At 47.7% G+C, this 24,422-nt stretch overlaps 1 protein-coding gene across 4 annotated transcripts in view; it reads right to left on the bottom strand.

The window, feature by feature from the left end:
• BRWD1 (bromodomain and WD repeat domain containing 1) overlaps nucleotides 1–24,422 on the bottom strand; it is a 2,464,655-nt gene that overhangs the window by 2,070,130 nt on the left and 370,103 nt on the right. For all 4 annotated transcript variants that reach the window (XM_078656838.1, XM_078656840.1, XM_078656841.1 and 1 more), the window contains one exon: nucleotides 14,444–14,544. In XM_078656838.1, the coding sequence (XP_078512964.1) occupies nucleotides 14,444–14,544 (101 nt within the window). The remainder of the gene's footprint in view (nucleotides 1–14,443; nucleotides 14,545–24,422) is intronic.

Raw genomic sequence — 24,422 nt, 5'->3', positions numbered from 1 at the left:
TCATGACATGGTCAGTGACATCACTCATGACATCACTGATGACATCTCAAATGACATCACTGATGACAACATCCTTGTGACAAAGTGGCAGACCTCCTATCAGCGTATCAGCATGTATATATATATATATATATATATATATATATATATATATATATATATATATATATATATTTCCAACGAAAAACCTCCAATTCTGGGTTTAGTTTTAAATGAGAGCACTCCAAGTCAGTATCGCGTAGGTTCTTCACACGTTTTTATTCACCATGATACCTCAGCAATTCAATCCACAAACGCGTTTCGGCGTTTACCGCCTTCGTCAGTGTAGATTGACACTGTTTCCCGATTACATTTAAACTAGTGACCGTTAATGATCATGGTCACGTGTTCCCACATTGTATCAACATAAACAAAGGTACATCCAGTGATTCTTTCATTACTTTCACGGCGGCCATCTTAACACGGTAAATAATTCATTCTAATGCATTAAATCATAGCTACCATGCATGATTACTACTACAAATCAAACTTTTCCGTGCATTAATAAGATGTTGTCCGCACCATTGGTACCTATGACATGATTCTCACAACCAACTCATAGTGAAAATCAAAAAATGTTCACAATCCAATAAGTCACCAAACAGTCAAGATCAAGGTTCAATGAGGTTTTGACAATCTAGCCCTGAATGGGCACAACGATATGCTCGTGATTGTAACGCCAATGCATTTTGTGATCCTCACTTTCATTCAATGCTAAATATAACATAATAATTAATAATGACAACTACTGTTCAGGTGACTAAGGTTTAGACATCTCTGTCTGTAACAAGGGACTATATACATCAGATTCCAGGATTCAGAAAGAGTTCCGGGACAGAGACGAGTACCTCAAATATGAGTCCACATCTCTTCTTCATTGTTCATCCCCCCCGGGGTCTTAGTTTGCAATAGGATAATTAATCTTGATTCTAATGTTCTTAGTTTCTTTATCCAGTTGCCTCCTCTTTCTGTTCTGACTAACTGGTCCAGAATAAAGTACGTCAATAGGTTACTATTGCTATCATGTACCTGCTCGAAATGACGAGCTACTGGGTAATTAGGATCCTTCGTGGAGATTGCCCTCATATGTTCTAGGACCCTGAGTTTGGTAGCTTTTACTGTGCTTCCTATGTACCTTTTCCCACAGGGACATGTTAAGCAATAGACAGTATAGTCAGAATTACAATTGACCAGCTTGGTTATTCTGCCTTTCCTTTCCTTTCCTGGAATGTTGTATTCTTTGACTTTTTGAGAGTTCTTACAGGCCTTGCACTTCATGCAAGGATAGAAGCCTGTTACCGTAATTTTTCTTTTTCTTTTCTTTTCATAGTGGCTATTTACAAGGTAATCTTTAAAAGAGTTCCCCTTTCTGTAGGTGATTAAAAAAAAAAAAAAAAAATATATATATTATATATATTATATATATATATTATATATATATATATATATTATATATATATATATATATATATATATTATATATATATATATATATATGTATATATACATATACATACATATATGTGGGGCACATATATGATTGTGCTTCCGGGGTCCCGTGCATGGGCGGGAATATTCTAGTGCTTATAACTATTGATGAGGATCCCCTGAAAGAGAACTATGTCCAGCCAAGTGCTTTACTTTGTTGAAAAGAAACATCTACATGCTTAAAACGTAATACTTCATAGAACATAAAACAGTCACTTTTGGTACTGCCACCCGGGATATTGCGCCTTGTAATCCTCCCCTTCTTGGTCAGTCAGTCTAGGAAGCCTCCCCAGGCCTACAGTGTCTTTTGGGCAAGTATCACGGTTAGGTGCATTTACCCCACAATTCTCGAGGCTAGTTACCATTCAAATCTGTATTGCACAATCTCACCACAGCAAGGGTCTCAGTCCATATTCCTTCATCTTGGGAGGACCTGGAGTATGCATCTTGCTTTGGTACTGATTCTGGGAGGAGACTTACCAGTTGGAGGCTCCACCTACAATCTAGGGGAGGGTGGCAGCAGGAAGACAGTCTGAGCCGTCAGCCTTATAAGTGAGTAGCGACTGCCAACGGTTGAACTCTTTTGGATTGCTAATAAAGTGCAGTAGTGTGCTGCCAAGGTCAAAGTTCACGGTGGCACAAGAGCAGCCACAGTGGGATTTCTCTTGCAGCAGCATGGCACATGTCAGGCACAGGCTTGGATGGTGGCAGTAAAGTCCACCTAGGCACAACTTCTGAGTGGATGTACACTTTACCTTGGCACGCTCAGGCACAACTCTGTCAGCAGCAACAACTGCTCATTGTGTTTCCCTCATGGACCCACTTCCATGCAAAGACTGCTAACTCACAAGCCTCAGGGCACACAGATCACGCTCAACCTTTGGCTGGCAGAATCATGCAGCACCGGGAGTTCAAGCAACTCAAGTGTGTCAGGTCACTCACACCTCAACAGGGTTGGCAATCTCCTCCCCTTTTTCAGCAGCATATTGTCTTCAAGGCGCATTGAACCAGAGTTTCGATTTCTTACAGAAAGGCCAGACTCCAGGTCCTCTCACATCGGGAAAGGTGGCTGTCAGTCAGACACCAGGAGCAATCAAAAATAATCTCTTAAGTTGTCAAAACATGCAGAACTGCACCGACACTTAACAGAGAATTTAAAGACAGATAATGCAGCCTATATCCACAGGCTACACTGTCCAGTACTTCAACTAGAAATTCCACCAAAATCCACAAACAGCACAGCCTGTCCAGGGTTTTCTACAGAGAAAAACCTTGCCTTTAACAGCAAAACCCTCTGGAATGATAGAGAGAAAGAAGTGGACAGACAAGCCCCATAGGCTGCCATTATGTGGCTCAGAACAGGATACTGTGCCTTTAAGAGAACTTTCCAGAAGTCTCACAGTATCCCAGAATGCACTGCAGGTCCCTTTTACTTTCAGTTCTTTTTGAAGGCGTAACTGTAGCATTTCTTACATGAATCTCTCTCTCCACCGGGGAGGAGGGCGGGTGTTTATGACTTTAACAGAGATACCCCTACTACAGAACTGGAGTTACAGGACAGAAACTACTTCTTCTGTAGTAGGGGATCTCTGTGTATAGTCATAATCTAGTGAATAGAATGGCAAGCCCATCCCCACACCAAAGCGGCGGTGGAGAAAAGAGAAATAACACCACTACGGTGCTAACAGATTTCGCAGCGAAGCCTGCCCAACCTGAGCGTCTGCCCTGGCATCAGTGTCCAGACAGTAATGCTTAGCAAAGGTATGGACTGACTTCCAAGTGGCCGCCTTGCAGATTTCTGCAATTGGAACATTACAGAGCAGAGCAGTCGTGGCAGTTTTGCCCCTGGGGGAATGAGCTTTAGGTTTACCCACTAAGGTCTTATTAGCCTTTTGGTAACACAATTGTATACAGGACACAATCCACCTCGAGATGGACTGTTTTGAGGTAGCAAGGCCGGTCCTGACTGATCCATAATTGATAAACAATTGGTCCGACCTACGAATATCCTTGGTTTTATCCAGATAAAATTTCAACACCCTCCTAACATCCAGGGAATGCAGGGACCTTTCCAGCTTGTTAACATGAAAATCAGATATAACCTTTGGAAGAAATTTAGGGTGAGTACGCATAACAACCTTAGCAGCATGAAATACAGTATAAGGTTCTTGGCAACACAACGCCTGAATTTCACTCACCCTGCGGGCCGATGTAATGGCCACGAGGAACGCCGCCTTCCAGGACAGGTGCTGCAACGAAGCCTTATGAATAGGTTGAAAGGGCTCCTTCATCAATCTGGACAGCACCACATTCAATTCCCATGAAGGCGAAGGAAGCCGGACAGGAGGGAACACTTTCTTCAAGCCTTCCAAAAAATCTTTGATCACAGGGATCTGGAAGAAGGCAGTCTGTGAAGAGCATTTCCTGTAGGCAGTCAGCGCAGCAAGATGAACCTTAATGGAATGGACATTAAGGCCAGACTGCGCTAGATGCAGAAGATACGGAAGGATGACATCTTCCTTACACGTTAAAACCTTTTCCACTTGTAAGCGTAAGAAGTCCTAGTGGAAGGTCGCTTAGCCTCCTTCAATATGTCTATCCAGTCGTCTGGAAGATTCAAATGGCCATATTGCACTATCTCAGGAGCCATGCCGCCAAACTCAAAGACGAGAGGTTGGGGTGCAACATCTGCCCCCCGAACTTCGTGAGAAGGTCCGGCCTGCACGGCAGCCGTATATGAGGAAGGAGAGACCGGTGAAGCAGGTCAGTGAACCACCACTGCCTGGGCCATTCCGGGGCAATCAGGATCATCTACGCCCTGGACTGGGACAGCTTGATGAGCACCGCCGGAATCAGGGGAATGGGTGGAAAAGCGTACAGAAAGCTGTTCGACCAGTTGATCCATAACGCATTCCCCAGCGTCCCCAGCTGGTAGTACCTGGAGGCGACGTCTCGGCATTTGCTGTTTTCGGCGGTGGCGAACAGATCAACGTCTGGAGTCCCCCACCTTGCGAAGACTTCTACTAGTACTTCGTCGTTTATGACCCATTCGTGGTTTTCCTGAATCAGTCTGCTCAGAGCGTCTGCCTGAACATTCTGCACACCTGGCAGATGGGTAGCCGTTATCGTCAGTCCTCTGTCTAGAAGCCAGTGCCAGATCGCCTGCGCCTCCTGCGACAGAGTGCGCGATCTCGACCCCCCTGCTTGTTGAGGTAATACATCGTGGTCGTATTGTCCGTCTGTACAAGCAGAGAGTTGGTCCGGAAGAACGGATGAAATGCCTTCAGTGCCAAGTGAACAGCTCTGAGTTCCAGGAAATTAATGTGGTACGAGGACTCCGTCGGGGACCATGTTCCTTGAATCTAAGTCTCCAGAGTGCGCTCCCCAGCCGTGGAGAGACGCATCCGTCATGATAGTCTGTGTGGGAATGTCCTTGTGGAAGGGAATGTAGGAAGTTGGACATCTGACTATGGTTACCCCCAACTTTTTGCCTAGTGTTTAGCTGGTTTTTGACTTAGTTGGCATGGAATTCTGCTATTCAGGACCCCAGGCTTCCTGCTCTCTCTGTTAAAATGGACTCCATGTACCCTAGGTACATATCTAATTGGATGCCGAGTCACCTTATCAGTCCCTGTAGAGTGTACCTTAGGTACCCAGGGCATAGGTGTACCCAGGGTCTACCAGGGGCTGAAGCATGTATGATGCCACCCCTGGCTGGCCATCTAAAACTGACACAACTGGCTGCAAGACAGCTGGGGCAAGGTGGTGTAATCACCCTTTGCTATAGATATAGTATACCTGTATCTAACCCTAAAATGGACACATGTATTCCTATCAGTCACTCCTATGGCAGGCCTTATCAACCCTGAAGGCAGAGTGCTTGGAATTATGTGAGATGGTGCTCTGGCATGAGCTGAGCCCTCTGCAGCTTGCGGTACCAAGTCCTAATAGCTGTTCCATGATAACGCTATACCATATACTCTTAAGTGCATTATCAACCTCGCGGTTAAATGCTAACTCTGGTATAACATTATCAGAACATGTCGAGTAAGGTGTCATACGAATTGGAATACTACCCCCTCGCCAATTCTGGCGACGGGGGCAGCATTCCACCCTTCTAGAGGGACACGACATGTATGTAACTGTGAACCCCGGTTAAAACTAACTCGAGCCTTGGCATCACAAAATGGATGCTGCCACCACAGACACAAGTCTGACCTCCTGCTGCTGGGAGTCCTTCCAGCGAGGGAGGCTTGGACAAAGGGTTTCCTGCCTTGGGAGGTGCTAGCACCACCCCAGACAGGATTTTGTGTATTGGGTAGGATAGGCCTGAAAGGAATAAGACATGCCTGGGGCACACAAGGTGCCCTGTGCATACACCGGTTCAAACCAGTTGCTGGGGCATCCCTGCCCCAGCTCTGGCGCGAAACCGAACAAAGGATAGGGGGTGTAACCACCCCCCTTCCTGGTCCCACCCAGGGGAGGAACCTAGTCAGTAGTGCAGCCCCCTTTAGCAGGATAAAGGTAGGAGCTGGTCCCATTCCAAATTAGATTAATCCTGAACTACTCTACAAGAAGAAACTCTGGACTTCGACGTTCTGCTCCACAGAAGACTGAAGAAATCTCCCTTGTGGGCAAGGAGTGTCCACCCTGCAACTGCAGGCACCATCAAGCGTCCAGCGGCTTCCCTTTGTCGTCTTCTCTCGAGGATCCAGACTTCAGAGCCCGACGAGACCCGGATTCCCAGACCACTCCGACCTCAACCTACATCTGCAGCACAGCTGAGATCCGTGGGTGCGACGAGACACGTGGGACCGGCCATCTTGAACGAACCTGCACTTCGCTTTCAGCACGACTCCCGAGGTAAACTCGACCAAGTGCTTTGGGGACTGAGAAGCCCCAGCCCCGAGCAGCCCCTGCACCAAAGATCAGCCCTCCAGCATCCACGAGATCTGCGTGGGGCCCTTCAGCTGGTTTGCTGCTCGGCGCGTTGTCTGGTCACTTGCCGGCTGGCTAGTGGCCTCCTAGACAACGAACTTTGAAATCTTCACTGCTGGTCTGGTTGCTCAAGACTTGCCCTTGCTCCCTTCCAAAAGAGGGGCACCCCGGACTCTCCTAGTCCGCACCAGACGCTTTTCCACTCACCGCGTGAGTTGCCTTTGCCAAGGCCTGTTGACGCCGATTCCGGAACAGACACCGCCGACAGCGAGAGCCTGCGTGGGACAGCTCGTGCCTCCATCCTGGTCGTCGAAGACACCTCCTGGTCCACGTGGCTGCAGAGTCAAGCGTCCACTCTTCACCTGATCGCGACGACGACATCTGGTTCCTTCCTGGTTCCACTCTAGTCACTGGCTAGTGACTTTGAACATTGTCCCCTCTGCTTTCGTCTTCAGCTCTCCGGATCCACCCTTGGATCCCACCGGACATCTTCCTCCTGGTCGCCCGCAGCATCTTTTCTTTCAGGCTCCATTGACTTCAACGCGAGAACCCGACACACTTTGACACCTATGCACCCGCAGCCCGTGGGTGAGGTAACGAGAGCATTTCGGTGCTCAAGGGTAGTTTAACTGTCCTAGTGTCCCGTTCCACAGTCGTTTTAGTCCTAACTAGTCAGGATTGTCCGTACTTACCTTTTAACTTGAACTGTACTGTCCATAGACGTTGTTACGCATCCCGCGTGTGAGTTCACACTCTGCACCCGCGTCCCGTGGGCCTCCTATTACTTACCTCAGGTTGGGATAGCGTAGTCCCAGCGGTCCTGCAGCCTCTGGACAGCTCCAATTCTACTATTGACTCTCACATTCCATTTACTTAGTATATGGTTTGTCGTGCCCCTAGGGCACCATTGTAATTTTGTGCAACTGGTCGTATTTTTCCTAAGAGATTGTCATGTGCTTAGCCCTCTGATCTCATAAAGAGTTCAGAGGTGTTTGTTATTAATAAAATATACTGTTTATTTTCATAACAACCTGAGTGGTGTCCTTTCATCTGGTATTCAAGGGGTTATATTGTGGTAAAACAGCTGGCTTCACATGCCAAAAGAGTTTAGCCTAAGACTGATTTGTCCGTGCTACCATTAGGATAGCTGGTCTATAAGGTTGACTTACAACCAATCACCATAAGGGTTGTTTGGACTGATACAAGGTGATCACTAGAACTAGTGAGCATCATATATCAGGCCAACTTCTCACAATCGGCCACTGAGTCCCACAGTCACAGTACGGTTTGAACCTTGTAGTCTTTGGTGGGAAGATTGTTCCCTTGCACATTGAAAAGATTTTCGAAAGAATTCATCAACTTGCGAAAAAGAGCAGCACTCAGGGTGAGCGTACAAAGGTGCATAAAGTAACAAATATGCTACTTACCAGTATGCATCTGTTCTTGGCATGTAGGGCTGCTGACATTCATATCTAGTGCATAGATCGCCGCCTAGTGTTGGGTCCGGATGATTGCACATTGTTGTCCTGGAAGGGTCTTCGAAGTATCACGAGATAGGTGGCTCCTCCCCTGGACTACAGTGCGCATGTGCATCGACTCCATCCCCAGATTGTTTTTAGCCATTGTGTCAAAGATGGAGTGTAACACCATGAGTGATGGCCATGCTAAGAGTAAGTGTAAGTGCTGCAGCCGCTACAGGCGCTGGGGAGGAGGGCGGGCGATATGAATGTCAGCAGCCCTACATGCCAAGAACAGATGCATACTGGTAAGTAGCATATTCGGTTCGAGGCATGTGGGCTGCTGAATTCATATCTAGTGCATAGAATATATAGCAGTCCCTCCATTAGCGGCGGCGGCCTGTGCCAGCTGCAGCAGTTTGAAAAAGTGTTTTTAGGACAGCCTGCCCTACAGCTGCCGGCTGTTTGGAGTGCACATCTACACAGTAGTGTTTTGTAAATGTGTGTGGCGTAGACCATGTGGCTGCTCTACAAATGTCTTGTAAAGAGATATTTCCAAGGAAAGCCATGGAGGCCCCCAACTTGCGGGTGGAGTGCGCCCTTGGGGGGATTGCTAAAGTGCGCTTTGCTTTTTGTTAGCAAATTTGAACACACTTAACGATCCACCTGGCTATACCTGCTTTGGAAACGGGGTTGCCTTTGTGTTGCGCGGAAAAGGCAACAAAGAGTTGATTCGTCTTCCTAAAATCTTTGGTTCTATCAATGTAATACATTAAAGCTCTTTTGACTACAAGAGTGTGGAGCATTCTCTCTGCCACTGTCTCAGGATTTTGGAAGAACACAGGCAGTTCAATAGTCTGATTGATATGGAACTGCGAAACCACCTTTGGAAGAAATTTAGGGTTAGTGCGCAGCACTACCCGGTTGGAGTGAATTTGTATGAATGGCTCTTGGATAGTTAGTGCCTGGAGTTCACTAACACGTCGCAGTGACATAATCGCTATTAGGAAAGCAACTTTCCATGTTAAGAACTGAATCTCGCATGAATGTAGAGGCTCAAAAGGTGGACCCATTAGTCGGGTGAGGACCACATTAAGATTCCATTCAGGAGCTGGTGGGGTCCTGGGAGGAATGACTCGTTTGAGTCCCTCTAGAAAGGCTTTAATGGCAGGCACTCTGAAAAGGGAGAGATGCTGCCTGTTTTGGAGATAATCCGCTATGGCGGATAAATGTATTCGAATGGAAGCATATGCTAGATTGCATTTGTAAAGATGTAACAGATAACAAATGATGTTGTGCGTAGACGCGTCAAGCGGGTCTATGTTGTGGTCTACGCAATAAATGACAAAGCGCTTCCATTTTGCAGCATTGCATGCTCTGGTGGTGCGCTTTCTTGCCTCCCGTATGATATCCATGCAGTCTGGAGGCAAGTTGAGGTAGCCAAACTCTAAGACCTCAGGAGCCAGATCGCCAGGTTGAGCTGTTGCGGATCTGGGTGCTGAATGTCGCCATGGCTCTGCGTCAAAAGACTGGGTGTGAGGTGCAGCCTTTGATGCGGTACCACAGAAAGTTCTAGAAACGTGGTGTACCATGGTTGGCGTGCCCACGTTGGAGCAACCAGGGTGAGCGTCATCGAGTGTTGCCTTAGTTTTCGTTCCACCAGCGGTATTAGAGGTGCTGGGGGAAAAGCGTACGCAAATTTGCCTGACCAGTTCATCCATATCGCATTGCCCTGCGATTGTGGGTGCGGGAACCTGGCGGCAAAGCTTTGGCATTTGGCGTTTTCCCTTGTGGCAAACAGGTCTATCTCTGGATGACCCCACTGCTGGAAGTACGGGCGGAGTACTGATGGATGTAGCTCCCACTCGTGCATTTGGTGGCTGTATCTGCTTAGCAGATCCGCCATCTGATTGTCCTTGCCTGGGAGGTGTTCCGCCATGAGGAAGATGTTCCTTTGAATGGCCCACTTCCACATGCTCTGAGCCAGATGAGACAACTGTGGAGAGTGTGTACCTCCCTGTTTCTGAATGTAGTACATGGCCGTCATGTTGTCCGTCCGTATCAACACGACCTTGTTGCACAGATGTACCTTGAATGCCTTCATTGCCATGAAGATTGCCATCAGCTCTAGGTGGTTGATGTGCATCTTCTTTTGCTGCGTTGTCCATAGTCCCTGCACTGTGTAGTCGAGTACATGAGCTCCCCAACCCTGGAGAGATGCGTCCGCCATTAGGGTGATCTGTGGCACAGGCTCTTGGAACGGTCGGCCCTTGCAAAGGTTGTGTGGATTCCACCAATGCAGAGAGTTGTATGCACGACCGGTCACCAAAACTAGGTCTCTTAACTGCCCGTGAGCCTGATTCCACTGACGTGCTAAGCACTCTTGAAGCGGACGCATATGTAGTCTTGCGTGCGGGACTATAAAGATGCAGGAGTCCATCATGCCTATCAACCGCATGAACACTCGTGCTGGAAGCGAGTGTTGCGGTCTGAATTTTTGTATCAGCAATTGAATGCTGTTGATCCTCACTGAATTTGGCTGTGCTGTGGCTGCTAGAGTGTTTATTGTCGCGCCTAGATACTGCCGCACATGGGCGGGCTGAAGGTGTGACTTTGGGTAATTCAGTGAGAATCCCAGATCGTGAAGAAGGTGAATGGTGTGGGACATGTTGGCAGCGCACTGCTGGGCCAACTTTGCTTGGACAAGCCAGTCGTCCAAATAAGGGTAGACGTGAACATTTTGTCTCCTGAGGTGCGCAGCCACTGTCGCCAGGCACTTTGTGAACACCTTGGGCGCTGTAGTCACTCCGAAAGGGAGGACTTTGAATTGGTAATGCTGATTCTGAATGGTGAATCTGAGGTATTTTCTGTGTGACGGATGTAGTGGAATGTGAAAATATGCGTCCTTTAGATCTAATGTTGCGAGGAAATCCCCCTTATTGAGCAACGAAAGAACCTGCTGCAGTGTGAGCATATGAAAGTGTTCTGATAGAATGTACTGGTTTAGGGGTCTGAGGTCCAGTATGGGTCTGAGGGATCCGTCTTTCTTTGGGATTAAGAAGTACAGGGAGTACACTCCTGTGCCTCTTTGTTCCACTGGTACGAGCTTGATTGCCCCTTTTTGCAGCATGACGAGTACCTCCTGCTGCAATAAGTGCAAATGCTCTGTGGACATAGGACGGTGTTTTGGGGGTATGTTGGGTGGGTGGAGTGGATGTTAACTCCAGACAATAACCGTACTGGATAAGCTTTCTGACCCACCTGTCTGTGGTGATGGATTTCCAGACTGGCAGGAACTGTTGGAGTCTCCCCCCGACCGGTGTTGTATGGTCGGGGGGCAGTGACAAGGCGTCACTGTTTGTTTGCGTCGGAGGATCGGGAGCTGTTGTTTCCATGACCTCTGCCTTTAGCGCTGTTTCCGCGATAGCCACCTCTACTTTGTTTGTTGTACGAGGTTTGTGCGCCACTCTTATTGTATTGTGTTTGCTGGGACAGCTGGCCTCTGGAAACACCTCTATTGCTTGAGCGACGAAAAGAACCACCCCTGAACTGCTGGGACTGGAGAGCCCCCATAGACTTTGCAGTCTCGGTGTCCTTTTTGATTTTTTCTAGGGTGGTGTCCACCTCAGGTCCAAATAAGTGATCAGGGTTTACAGGCTGATTTAGGATGGTGGTTTGTATCTCTGGCTTGAACCCGGAGATTCTGAGCCAGGCCTGTCGCCACAACATTACACTGGTGTTAATGGCCCTGGCCGCGGTGTCTGCTGCGTCCAGTGCACACTTAATAGAAGCATTTGAGATGAGTTTCCCTTCTTGTATGAGCATCTCTGCTGCCTCTTTATATTCATCTGGCAAGTGTTGTAACAGGGTCTCAAGTGTATCGTAATATGCCCTGTCATATCTGGCCAAGAGTGCCTGAGTGTTTGAAATACGCCAGATATTGGCCGCTTGAGCCGCCACCCTTTTCCCTGATGCTTCTAGCACTTTAGATTCCTTGTCAGGGGGAGTAGCATCACCAGTAGTTTGTGAGTTTGCCCTCTTCCGGGCATTGGAAACAACTAAAGAGTCTAATGGCAACTGGCCCTTGATGTAGGTAGGGTCCCCAGGCGCCGGCTTGTACTTCTTCTCAATTCTGGGGTTTATAACCCTGGCCCTTATGGGTTCTTTAAAAATGTCTGCAGCATGTTTTAAGACACCCTTTAGCATTGGCAGAGTCTTCACGGTCTTCTCAGAGGTGGAAAAGGTGTCAAACAAAAAATCCACCTCAATAGGGTCAGCATGGAACTGGACGTCATGATTCTTGGCTGCCCTCTCAATAAGCGCATTAAATGCCGCTGAGTCCTCAGTAGGCGATGTTTTTACATTATACAATTGAGTGTCTGGGGCAGTTTGTGGATCCCCTGGGTCAGCAGCATCTGCCCATGTGTCATGTGGATCCTCAGGATCAGTGTCGGCAGGGTAGTTGTACTCATCATAGTCACCTTCCCCAGCTTCAATCCTCTGAGTAAGTGGGCGAGATTGGAGCAGTGTCCTGTCCATGTGGAGCTATCAGTTCTACAAGAACGGGTGAATCCGTGGAATCCTTCTTTTTCTTTAAGAAATCGTGTAGGATTCCATAGGCTGTGCTGGGGTGATCTTTCGTTTGCAAATAGAAAGTTTACCGGTGTGGGCGTCGATGAATTGTTCCGACTGCTCCTCCAGCAGGGGTTGTCGATGCTTTGTGTTCACAACCGCAGGTGTAGGCTTCGGGCCCGTGGACACCTTCGTGGACTCCTCGACGACCGTCTTCGGCGCGAACGCCTTCGGCACCACTTTCGGCGGCAGCGTAAACTGAATGGGCGCTGTTGACTTGTGCGGTTTGATGGCAGGCTTCGGCGTGGAAGTATCCTTCGGATCGACAGCGGAAGCTTTGTCCTTAATGCGTTTCAACGATTCCGACACCTGCTTCGTGAAGGAGGCGGACGGCTGCGTCGACTCGACAGGTGCCTTCGAGCCACCACCAGGTGCGGACTCGAGAGTTGTAGTACTTTTGGCCTTGTCCGGCCAACGCGCAGGATCGACAACCTTTGTAGCTCCGAGTCCTTCGACTGTGTCGACGGCCCTCGGCGCCGAAGTCTTCGGGTCGACGACCTTGACAAGTGCTTTTGGTGTCCCAGTCTTCGGCTCGACACCCTTGAGCGACTTCACCGGGTCGATAACCTTTTTTGGCTCTGTTTGCACCGACAGGCCTGAAGACTGGGAGCCTACCAAGGCGACACGCACTTCGGTTTCGACGGCACCTCTAGCACTTTCGGTTGTGTAGACACCGAAGCTTTCTCTTTTGGTTTCGATTTCACCATTAGTGGCTCTTTAGAAGTGTCCGTAGCCGGACCCGGAGGCGAGACTGTGGAATTCGGACCAAGATCTTGGGTAAGGCCATGTGGCGATCCCTCGACCTGAGCCGTATATATCATTTCAACGGGGCATAGCTCCTCGCTTGAGCTATCTTCCGTGGCCCCATAGGCCCCATCGTCGTCTCCTACCTCGTCGACGATTTCTTCAGCATCGAGCATTTCTGCGTCTGCGTCGTAGTTGGAGTCGATCTCTGCCGCTGGATTTGAAATCGGCTCATGATCTTCCTGCTCGTCTAGCTCTTCTCCCTCGGTATCGAAAATGTTCACCGGTTCAGGTGCCGTGTGCTGGGCCTCCTGGCGCGCTGCGCGCCGAAGTCGAATTGTCTTTTTGGAGCGGAAACGAGAGCAAGCCATACAGTTGGCTTCATCGTGATCCGGCGACAGGCACTTGTTGCACACCGGGTGGACATCGATGTGAGGATACTTCGAGTTGCACACGGGGCACCTCTTGAACGGGCTCCGTTCCATGATGGTTCGTCGAATAAGGCCTGTAGCGTCGACCGGGCCTCGAGCACTGAAGAGCCACGCGACTCCTCCGGATGTCCGACTCGGGAACTGAGCTGGAACAGAACTGGGCACAGATTGCAAGACAATACCGACGATAGGAAAGGCCTTTTGGCCAAAAAGAAAGTTTCTATTGATTCCGAACTTGAGTGATCAAATATGCATCTGAACCCAATGGCGGAAAAAAACAATATGGGGATGGAGTCAATGCCCATGCGCACTGTAGTCCAGGGGAGGAGCCACCTATCTCGTGATACTTCTAAGACTCTTCCAGGACAACAATGTGCAATCATCCGGACCCAACACTAGGCGGCGATCTATGCACTAGATATGAATTCAGCAGCCCACATGCCTCGAACGTAGATGACTGGCCTTATACGGCCTTTACTGCCCATCTTTCGGGGTGGAATGAAGCAAACTTGGAGCTGCACAATGCCACCTTGTGCAACACAAAAATCCTGCTATGGAAACTTTCAGAACCAGTCTGGCACCTAGAGAATATTTGAAATGCAAGGAATCTGCTGTTTCAGGTATCAATCAAAATCCAATATTTGCTACATCTATGCAAGAGAGCAAACCGAAGCAGATCCATGTACAAATTGACTCTTTAGTTTAATTACTTACCGTGTGGCCCTCTAATTCAGCAATTTTTTCAGGTGTTTCAAATCCAAAGTAATACATTCTGATGATCTGATCTGTGCTGCCTGTTGCCAAAAACATACCACCTAAAATTCAAGAACACACACAGTTTATATTTATATATGTGATCAACATTTCACAGAGACACTCAAAGTACATTAAAGGTTACAATGGCTATCAGCAGCAATATTTCACTTAGTAATGATTATTAAGCCCTGATGTAATCAAGTAACAATGTCTTGGGATCAAAGGAAACCAACGCACTCATAATACTTCGACAGGACCCACCCAGTATCTTCACATGGGTTTTAGAAGGTTAATCTCCTCCTATAGAATCTTTCATCTGGATAACCCTTGATGTGTGTATGGTTGCTTTATTGTGCATAATTAGTAGACATGTATTATATCTAAACATTAGTTCTGGTTTATTCTAGATGATGTGAAAGTAAAATAAATTAAATTGTGCAAAAGAAAAACAATCTTTGTTTTCAAAGATTAAAACATAACCTCAGACACTAGACACTCAAAATCATTAGTTACAACATTTTGCATTTGCATAGCACATGTACAGAGGACACCACATATAAAAGCTACCAACAATGAGTTACCTGTGCTTTGCTTTTCAAATCAAGTGGATGCATTTCCACCAGGGGTTCAAATATTCTTATATTTCTTCACACAACTTCTCGTTTTGTATATTGTGTCATTTGCTTTAGAGCACTAGACTGTGCCACTCACCAAAGCCCCCAGACAGTTTTTCATCGGCTACAATAGCGTTCCAAGCCTCTCTTGGCCACCAAGTAGCCCACAGCAAATGTTGGCGCACATCACAGCTAGTACTGCTACTTTGTGGTCTAGCACAATTGGGTAGCCCAGCACCCCTCCTGTTGTCTGGTGTATATGTATTTCAGTATTTAGCAACCTCAAGATATTCCCCTATTGTATGAAAGAACACCACCACCAGCGATTTGGGGTTGGAGTCCTTGCTATTTGCCAGATTCTAGCTGGGTGAAAATAGGCTCCACGGAAATATTTAAATTTGGTCAGCATGAGCAAGGAAGGGATAACCAGAGTGTGATGGCCCGCCTTTCACTCAGTCCATTTATCGTCATCTAGCCTCCACAACTCTTACTACCATTTGTTCCATAGTGGTTTACAGGGTCTTGTGTATTGAATAATAACCTTTATATTCTAGATATGCTCTTTTGTCAATTTGCTCCATAGAAACCTTAGGCTTCAGGGGCTTCAATTCTGGAACAACCTTTAGTTTATCAATGTCTGTTACATATGCAAAGAGTTGAAAAATTACTTTTTAAGTAGGGAGAATTATGTAGATAGTTGCTCAAATGATTTACTGTGATCAAAAGCATAGACCTGTCCAATATTGCCATACTTTTATTTGCATATTGCATGAAAGCTCCTTTCCTAACTTTGCTATTAAGGCAATTACATTACATAATACGACGTTGTAGGAGAGTGGGGTCTGCAATCCTATGGTCACCCCAGATTTTTGCTTTTTGCTTCACTGGTTTACGACTTTCCCTGGCTGTGGGCCTGCTAATCAGACCCACAGCCTAGCTGTTCTCTCTCTAAATTGACAACAATGTACTTTAGGTGCATTTACCAATTGGTACTGGGCCACCTTATCAGTCCCTGTACAGTATACCTTAGGTATCCAGGGCATAGGTGTACCCAGGGCCTACCAGGGGCTGAAGCATGTATTATGCCAACCCTGGCTGGCCATTTAAAACTGACACAACTGGCTGCATGACAGCTGGGGCAAGGTGGTGTAATCACCCTTTGCTATAGATATAGGATACCTATATCTAACCCTAAAATGGACACATATATTCCTATCAGTCACTCCTATGGAAGGCCTTATCAATCCTGAAGGCAGAGTGCTTGGAATTATGTGAGATGGTGCTCTAGCATGAGCTGAGCCCGTTTGCAGCTTGCGGAACCAAGTCCTAATAGCTGTTCCATGATAACGCTATACCATATACTCTTAAGTGCATTATCAACCTCGCGGTTAAATGCTAACTCTGGTATAACATTATCAAAACATGTCGAGTAAGGTGTCATACGATTTGGAATACTACCCCCTCGTCAATTCTGGCGAAGGGGGTAGCATTCCACCCTCCTAGAGGGACACGACATGATTGTAACTGTGAACCCCAACTCGAGCCTCAGCATCACAAAATGGATGCTGCCACCACAGACACAAGTCTGACCTCCTGCTGCTGGGAGTCCTTCCAGCAAGGATGGCTTAGACAAAGGGTTTCCTGCCTTGGGAGGTGCTAGCACCACACCAGACAGGATTATGTGTATTGAGGTAGGGAGGCCTGAAAGGAATGAGACATGCCTGGGGCACACAAGGTGTCCTGTGCATACACCGGTTCAAACCAGTTGCTGGGGCATCCCTGCCCCAGCTCTGGCGCGAAACCGGACAAAGGATAGGGGGTGTAGCCACCCCCCTTCCTGGTCCCACCCAGGGGAGGGACCTAGTCAGTAGTGCAGCCCCCTTTAGGAGAATAAAGGTAGGAGCTGGTCCCATTCCAAATTAGATTATCCTGAACTATTCAACAAGAAGAAACTCTGGCCTTCGACGTTCTGCTCCACAGAAGACTGAAGAATCTCCCTTGTGGACAAGGAGTGTCCACCCTGCAACTGCAGGCACCATCAAGCGTCCAGCGGCTTCCCTTTGTCGTCTTGCCTCGAGGATGCAGACTTCAGAGCCCGACGAGACCCGGATTCCCAGACCTCTCCTACCTCAACCTACATCTGCAGCACAGCTGAGATCCGTGGGTGCGACGAGACACGTGGGACCGGCCATCTTGGAAGAAGCTGCACTTCGCTTCCAGCACGACTCCCGAGGTAAACTCGACCAAGTGCTTTGGGGACTGAGAAGCCCCAGCCCCGAGCAGCTCCTGCACCGAAGACCAGCCCTCCAGCCTCCACGAGATTTGCGTGGGGCCCTTCTGCTTGTTTGCTGCTCGACGCGTTGTCTGGTCACTTGCGGGCTGGCTAGTGGCCTCCTAGACGACGAACCTTTGAATCTTTGCTGCTGGTCTGGTTGCTCCAGACTGGCCCTTGCTCCCTTCCAAAAGAGGGGCACCCCGGACTCTCCAAGTCCGCACCAGACGTCTTTTCCCTTCACCGCGTGGGTTGCCTTTGCCAAGGCCTGTTGACTCCAATCCCGGATCGGACACCGCCGACAGCGAGAGCCTGCGTGGGACAGCTCGTGCCTCCATCTTGGTCGTCGAAGACGCCTCTTGGTCCACGTGGATGCAGAGTCAAGCGTCCACTTTTCACCTGATCGCGACGACAGCACCTGGTTCCTTCCTTGTTCCACACCGGTCACTGGCTAGTGACTTTGAACACTGTCCCCTCTGCTTTCAGGTCCTCTTCTTCACCGATTCACCCTTGGATCGCACCGGACATCTTCCTCCTGGTCGCCTGCAGCGTCTTTTCGTTCAGGCTCCATTGACTTCAACGCGAGAACCCAACACACTTTGGCACCTATGCACCCGCAGCCCGTGGGTGAGGTAACAAGAGCATTTCGGTGCTCAAGGGTAGTCTAACTGTCCTGGTGTCCAATTCCACAGTCGTTGTTGTCCTACCTAGTCAGGATTGTCCGTACTTACCTTTAACTTGAACTGTACTGTCCATAGACGCTGTTACGCATCTCGCGTGTGAGTTCCCACTCTGCACACGCGTTCCGTGGGCCTCCTATTACTTACCTGAAGTTAGTGTAGCGTGGTCCCATCGATCCTACAGCCTCTGGACAGCTCCATTCCTTTTATCGACTTTCACATTCCACTTACTTAGTATATGGTTTGTCGTGCCCCTAGGGCACCATTGTAATTTTGTGCAACTTGTTGTATTTTTCGTAAGAGATTGTCATGTGCTTAGCCCTCTGACCTCATAAAGAGTTCAGAGGTGTTGTTATTAATAAATATACTGTTTATTTTCATAACAACCTGTGTGGTGTCCTTTCATCTGGTATTCAAGGGGTTATATTGTGGTAAAACAGCTGGCTTCACATGCCAAAAGAGTTTAGCCTAAGACTGCTCTGTCCATGCTACCATTAGGATAGCTGGTCTATAAGGTTGACTTACAACCAATCACCATAAGGGTTGTTTGGACTGATACAAGGTGATCACTAGAACTAGTGAGCATCATATATCAGGCCAACTTCTCACAGACGTGGTACAGCTCTTTAGGTGGGTTGCTCATCAAGGTGGTTGAGTCTGTCCTATCCAGGTCTCCTTACGACAAATGCACACATTTGTAGCAAACTTAATTTAGTACATATCCTCTGGTCCCCCAACTTCCCTCCCCCACACTTCTAGCATATGTTGCCCCAATAAAATTGTCCTCCCCACCCAATTAACTTATTCAACAAACCTAGTAACCCTTGAGGGCATTTAGCAACATGGGAAAGCGTGCATTATGCCCTGCACTGCTTCCCTGGTATCATGACAGTATGTTGGGCATGACTGCGCTTTTACTTGTACACACAGATCACTTAATTTACTCAGATTATATTTGAGGGAGTTCTGAGTACATTTACCGCTGTGGCTGAAGTATAGCCTGTACTGCATGCTTTATCTTTTGCCTCACCCACTCTTGCCATCCTTCGAATCCCTAGTGTACTCAGTCTCATTTTAGTCTCAAGCCCTTCCCCCTTCCATAGTACAGCAACCCCTCTGTGTCATCCTATTTGAGATGCATCACTAATCCTGCATAGACAGAAGTCCTATCCCATCCCTCTTAGTCCAACACAGACATAGCCATCTGGCTACATTTTCGTTCCCAACACTTTCTCTGCCTCAAAGAGCTTCGGAGTGTACCAACCGAGTGCTATTCTCTTCAATGTCTGGGTCATCTTCCTCAAGCAAGAAATGCGTTACTTACCTGTAACAGCAGTTATCCAGTATTGGTGTCTTTCATAGATTCACATGCCTGAATCATTCCCCGTCGTCGAGACGGGAGTCCCCGGTACATAGAAAAGTAATGTCATATAGACATACATAGAGAAAGTAGGCCTAAGGGCCTTGCCTTAATAGCCTATCTATGTCCTTTTGTAAAAAGGACCAAATTCCAGAAGGTAGCCAATCAGCTACCACCTCCCTCTAGAACCTTCCTGTCAGGAGCCTCAGTCTCTCAGATTTTCGTACGCACCAAGCTAGGTAGGCGTAATACATGTTAGAGAGAGAGAGGTGAGACCTTCCAGGGGAGGCGGGAGGGTTGCATGTGAATCTATGAAAGACACCAATACTGGATAACTGCTGTTACAGGTAAGTAGCGCATTTCTTATCCAGTATTATGGGTGTCTTTCATAGATTCACATGCCTGAATCAGAGTAGCAAGCAATACATTATGCACATTTCTGATGGAACAGCATAAGCAGTCTGAGATAAAACATATCATGCAATTAAGAACCATCAACAAGTAACAAGAGGTAAGTAAATAAATGTGCATACCAGTGAGGGATGGTGGGAAGGAGGAAGGCTCACCTCACTGGAATAGGTGGCGAAGCACAGCCTGGCCCACAGCTGCATCCTGCATCAGTTCCGTATCCAGGCAGTAATGCCTGGTGAAGGTATGCGGCGATTTCCAGGTCGCCGCCCTGCAAATGTCCAGTATCGGCACTCCAGCGAGTAGCGCCGCTGATGTGGACACAGCTCTTGTAGAGTGAGCTCTCACCTTGGAATGTAATGGCCGTCCGGCCTTGTCGTGGCAAAAAGCAATTGCAGAAGATATCCATCGTGAGATACTTTGTTTGGAAAGTGGAATGCCTTTTCTAGGTCTGCTGAAGGCGATGAAAAGCTGATTAGTTTTTCTGAAGTGCTTTGTTTTGTCTAGGTAAAACTTGAGACACCTCTTTAGATCCAGAGAGTGCAGGGATTTTTCCGCTGCAGTGCTGGGATTTGGGAAAAATGAACGGAGGACCAGAGCTTCATTAAGGTGGAAGTCCGACGGGACTTTAGGAACTAATCGAGCATTAGTTCTTAAAATCACTCTATTTTCCTTGAACTGCATGAAATGATTTTGTATGGAAAGAGCCTGTAGTTCGCTGACCCTCCTGGCTGAGGTCAGAGCAAGTAGGAGGGCTGTTTTCCAGGAGATGTATTTGATAACAGCCCTGTGGATGGGCTCAAAGGGGTGCTTTATCAGCTGGTTGAGCACCACGTTGAGATGTCATGATGGTGGAACTCTCCTTGGACGAGGAAAGGATCTGTAGAGCCCTTTAAGGAATTGTTTTATTAACCTGTGGGACCAGAGAGAGGGTCCTTTTGAAGTTCTTGTAAACCGGGAGATTGCTGCTAAGTGCACTCTGATAGAAGCATGCGCAAGACCCGATTGTGCCAGTTGTAAGAGGTATGGAAGCAACTGCTCTGGGGTAACTCGAAATGGATGGAGACCTTTGTCCCTACACCAGATGCAAAAGCGTTTCCATTTTAAGGAATAGGTCTTATTTGTGCTATCTGCTGTTGCTTTTGCGAGAACATCCTTGCACTCCTGCGGAATGTCTAGTTGGTAGAACTCTCTGTACTCAGGAGCCATGCCGATAAATATTAAATCAGCAAAAAAGGACTATTTTACTAGGGTTATAAATGAAGCTCAACATAACCAAAAAACAGTTTTTAAAATTGTCAAATCTTTTACCCATCCTAAAGCCACTATGCCCGAAATTCCTCCTTCAGAGAGCCTGTGTAATCAAATCGCAGACTTCTTTGAAGATAAAATAGTCAGTATTCAGATGCACTTTCCTCCCCCTCCGACCAACTTCCCAGAGATTGCTGACAACCACCTTCTGCTCTCTGCTTTTAAACCGGTTTCCCTCCAACAAACAAGCAAGGCAATTTTGGCTTGTAAATCTGGAGCCCCCACTGATCCATGTCCCCCTATCATTTTACATCACTTGATAGAGACAGTAAATCCTTACATAAATAGTCTCATCAATGCATCTTTTGAATCTGGGCTAGTGCCGAATGATTGGAAGAAGGCCACTGTAAAGCCTCTGATGAAGAAACAGAATAAATCGCCCACGGATCTTAGCAATATGCGTCCCATTTCCTTGCTGCCTGTTCTAAGTAAAATCATGGAACGGCTAGTACACGATGAGCTCAAAACATTTGTAGAGGCCCATAATGTTCTGCATCCTCAGCAGTCGGGATTTCGTTCCGGCCATTCAACTGAAACAGCCTTGATCGAACTAGCTGATTCTGTCAGGTTTCTGCAGGATGAGGGAAGACAGACAGTCCTCGTCCTGCTTGACTTGACAGCAGCATTCGACACCATCTCGCATGCCATCCTGATTAACAGAATGCGAGAGATTGGCGTGACAGACACAGCCTTGGCATGGGTAATTTCGTTCCTATCCAATAGGTCCCAGACTGTGTCTTTGGGTCCCTATCTATCCAGCGAAAAATTAATTTCATCAGGAGTACCTCAGGGGTCCATATTAAGCCCTCTTTTTTTTAATATCTATATGGCCCCCCTTCTCGCTGTGATAGAATCTCATGGGATCCTTGTCACGTCCTATGCCGACGATACACAACTTGTCGTTACCATCGATAAAAAATGGCCAGATGCAGACCTTCGTTTTAAAACCTGCCTATCGGATGTTTTTCAATGGTTGAACAAAAACCATCTTCAATGCAATAGTGCGAAGACAGAAATTATACCGTTGGGTAAAGATCTATCTTTCTGTCCGAAAGACTGGTGGCCCATGGGATCGGAAGCCCCCCCTAGTGCAGTAGCATCAGCTCGGAATCTAGGTGTGCAATTTGATTCACTTCTCTCTTTCGATGACCACATCAGGATTACGGCTGGACGCTGTTTTGGTCTCATTAAATCACTGAAAAAATTCTTTGATTTCCTCCCCATTGCAGCTAGAAAATCAGTCGCGGTAGCCTTAATACTCTCCCGACTTGATTACTGCAATGGATTAATGGCTGGTGTGAAAAAGTCCACCCTTAAGAAGCTGCAGAGTATACAACATGCAGCGGCGAGACTGGTCCTACAACTTCCCAGAAGGTCATCAGCTTCAGCAGCATTAAGAGCTCTGCATTGGCTCCCATTGCACAAAAGAATTCTTTTTAAATTGCTTCTTACCGTTTTTAAATCTATGCAAAACACAGGTCCCCGCTACTTTACACATCGTTTTGTGCGTTATAATCCTCCGCGATGTCTGAGATCATCTGGGACAAACCTCATCCTGATTCTCAGATTTAAATATCAAACCAAGGGTGGGAAAACTTTCACTGTCTTGGCAGCCAAGGCATGGAATAACCTACCAGTTAGCCTCAGACTGATTGAAAAGGAGGGTCTTTTCAGAAAACTCCTCAAGACATGGGTGTACAAACAATCAGATACCTCCGTACTGGCAGCCATTTAGTCTCATCCTTTCACCTGCTTCATTTTTCATCAACCTACTGTTCGCAAGCTTAGCGCCAAGATGCTCCCCTGGGAGCGAATGTTCGCGCTTTATAAAAATACATAAATATCAAAAATATCAAATAATTTGAGTGAGTTCAGGCTCGGATGAAGTACTTGGCCTTTGGACATCGTGAGAAGAGACGGATGTTGGCTTAGACGGATTGGAGGTTGGACTGAAAGGCGATGGAGGTCCGTGAACCAGTGCTGCCTCGGCCAGAACGGTGCAATCAGAATTAGGGTGCAGTGTTCCGTCTTCATTTTCCGAAGGACTCTTGGGATCAGGGGAAATGGGGGAAATGCGTACGCAAACACGTTGCGCCAGGCGATGGAAAATGTATTTCCGAGGGACCGCGATTGGGGATGCCAACTTGCGAAGTTGCGGCATTTGGCGTTCTCCCTGGTGGCAAAGAGGTCTATCTGCGGTCTTCCCCATTCTGAAAAGATGTGGTTCAGCACTGTTTGTTCGAGTTCCCACTCGTGGGACAGCGATCTCCGTCTGCTCAGAGCGTCTGCTATGAGGTTGTCCTTGACTGGGACATACTCCGCTGTTAGGGTGATATTCTGGAGCACAAGCCAGTTCCAAATTTTTTGCGATTCGCGAGATAGTGTTAGCCAACGCGTTCCTCCCTGCTTGTTCAGGTAATGCATTGTTGTGGTGTTGTCGGTTCTGACAAGCAATGTGGAGTTCCTGATACGCGGGAGGAAGGCTTGTAGAGATAGAAAGACTGCTCTTAGTGCGAGGAGGTTGATGTGGAGCTGTCGTTCCTGGTCCGTCCATTTGCCGCTGATCTGCAATTCTTGAAGGACCGCTCCCCATCCCTCGAGGGAGGCATCCGTAGTTATGACGTGTGGAGTTGCAGGCAGCACGAATGGTAGACCTTGCGAGAGGTTCCTGGGCGACGTCCACCATAGCAAGGCTTTCGTGATCTGCTGAGTGATGACAATGTGATCGTCGAAAGAGCCCGTGCTCTGGGTCCACTGGCGCATTTTGCGCCGGCAGTGTGGGACAAGCCGGATACACGAGGACATCATCCCCAGGAGGGACTTGAAAGTGCGGACCCGTAGGGATGCCTTCGAGGTCACTGCGGTAGCCAGCGAGATAAGTTTGTGTGTCCTTTCTTGTGATGGGAATGCTTTTGAGCATTTCGTATTCAAGGTTGCCCCGAGAAAGGTGAGAACTCGGGAAGGTTGTAAGGCAGATTTTTGGAAATTGAGTGTCAAACCCAGGTGCTGGAAAAGATTGAGACAGGCGTTGGAGGACTCGGCTGCGTCTGTCAAAGATGGTGCTTTCACCAGCCAGTCGTCCAGGTAAGGGAAGACCTGGTGTCCATGTTGTCGTAGGAAAGCTGCCACAGGGGAGAGGCACTTGGTGAAAATTCGAGGTGCCGATTTGAGGCCAAATGGGAGGACGCAGAATTGGTAGTGCTGACCTGCGACTGCAAATCTGAGGAATTTCCTGTGGCGTTTGTGGATCGGGATGTGGTAATACGCGTCTTGCAGGTCTAAAGACGTCATG

The sequence above is a fragment of the Lissotriton helveticus genome, chromosome 8 (genome assembly GCF_964261635.1).
Source record: "Lissotriton helveticus chromosome 8, aLisHel1.1, whole genome shotgun sequence".
In the NCBI taxonomy this organism is placed as follows: domain Eukaryota; kingdom Metazoa; phylum Chordata; class Amphibia; order Caudata; family Salamandridae; genus Lissotriton; species Lissotriton helveticus.
The sequence above is the reverse complement of the archived record's forward strand: the minus strand, read 5'-3'. Positions and strand labels throughout refer to the sequence as shown.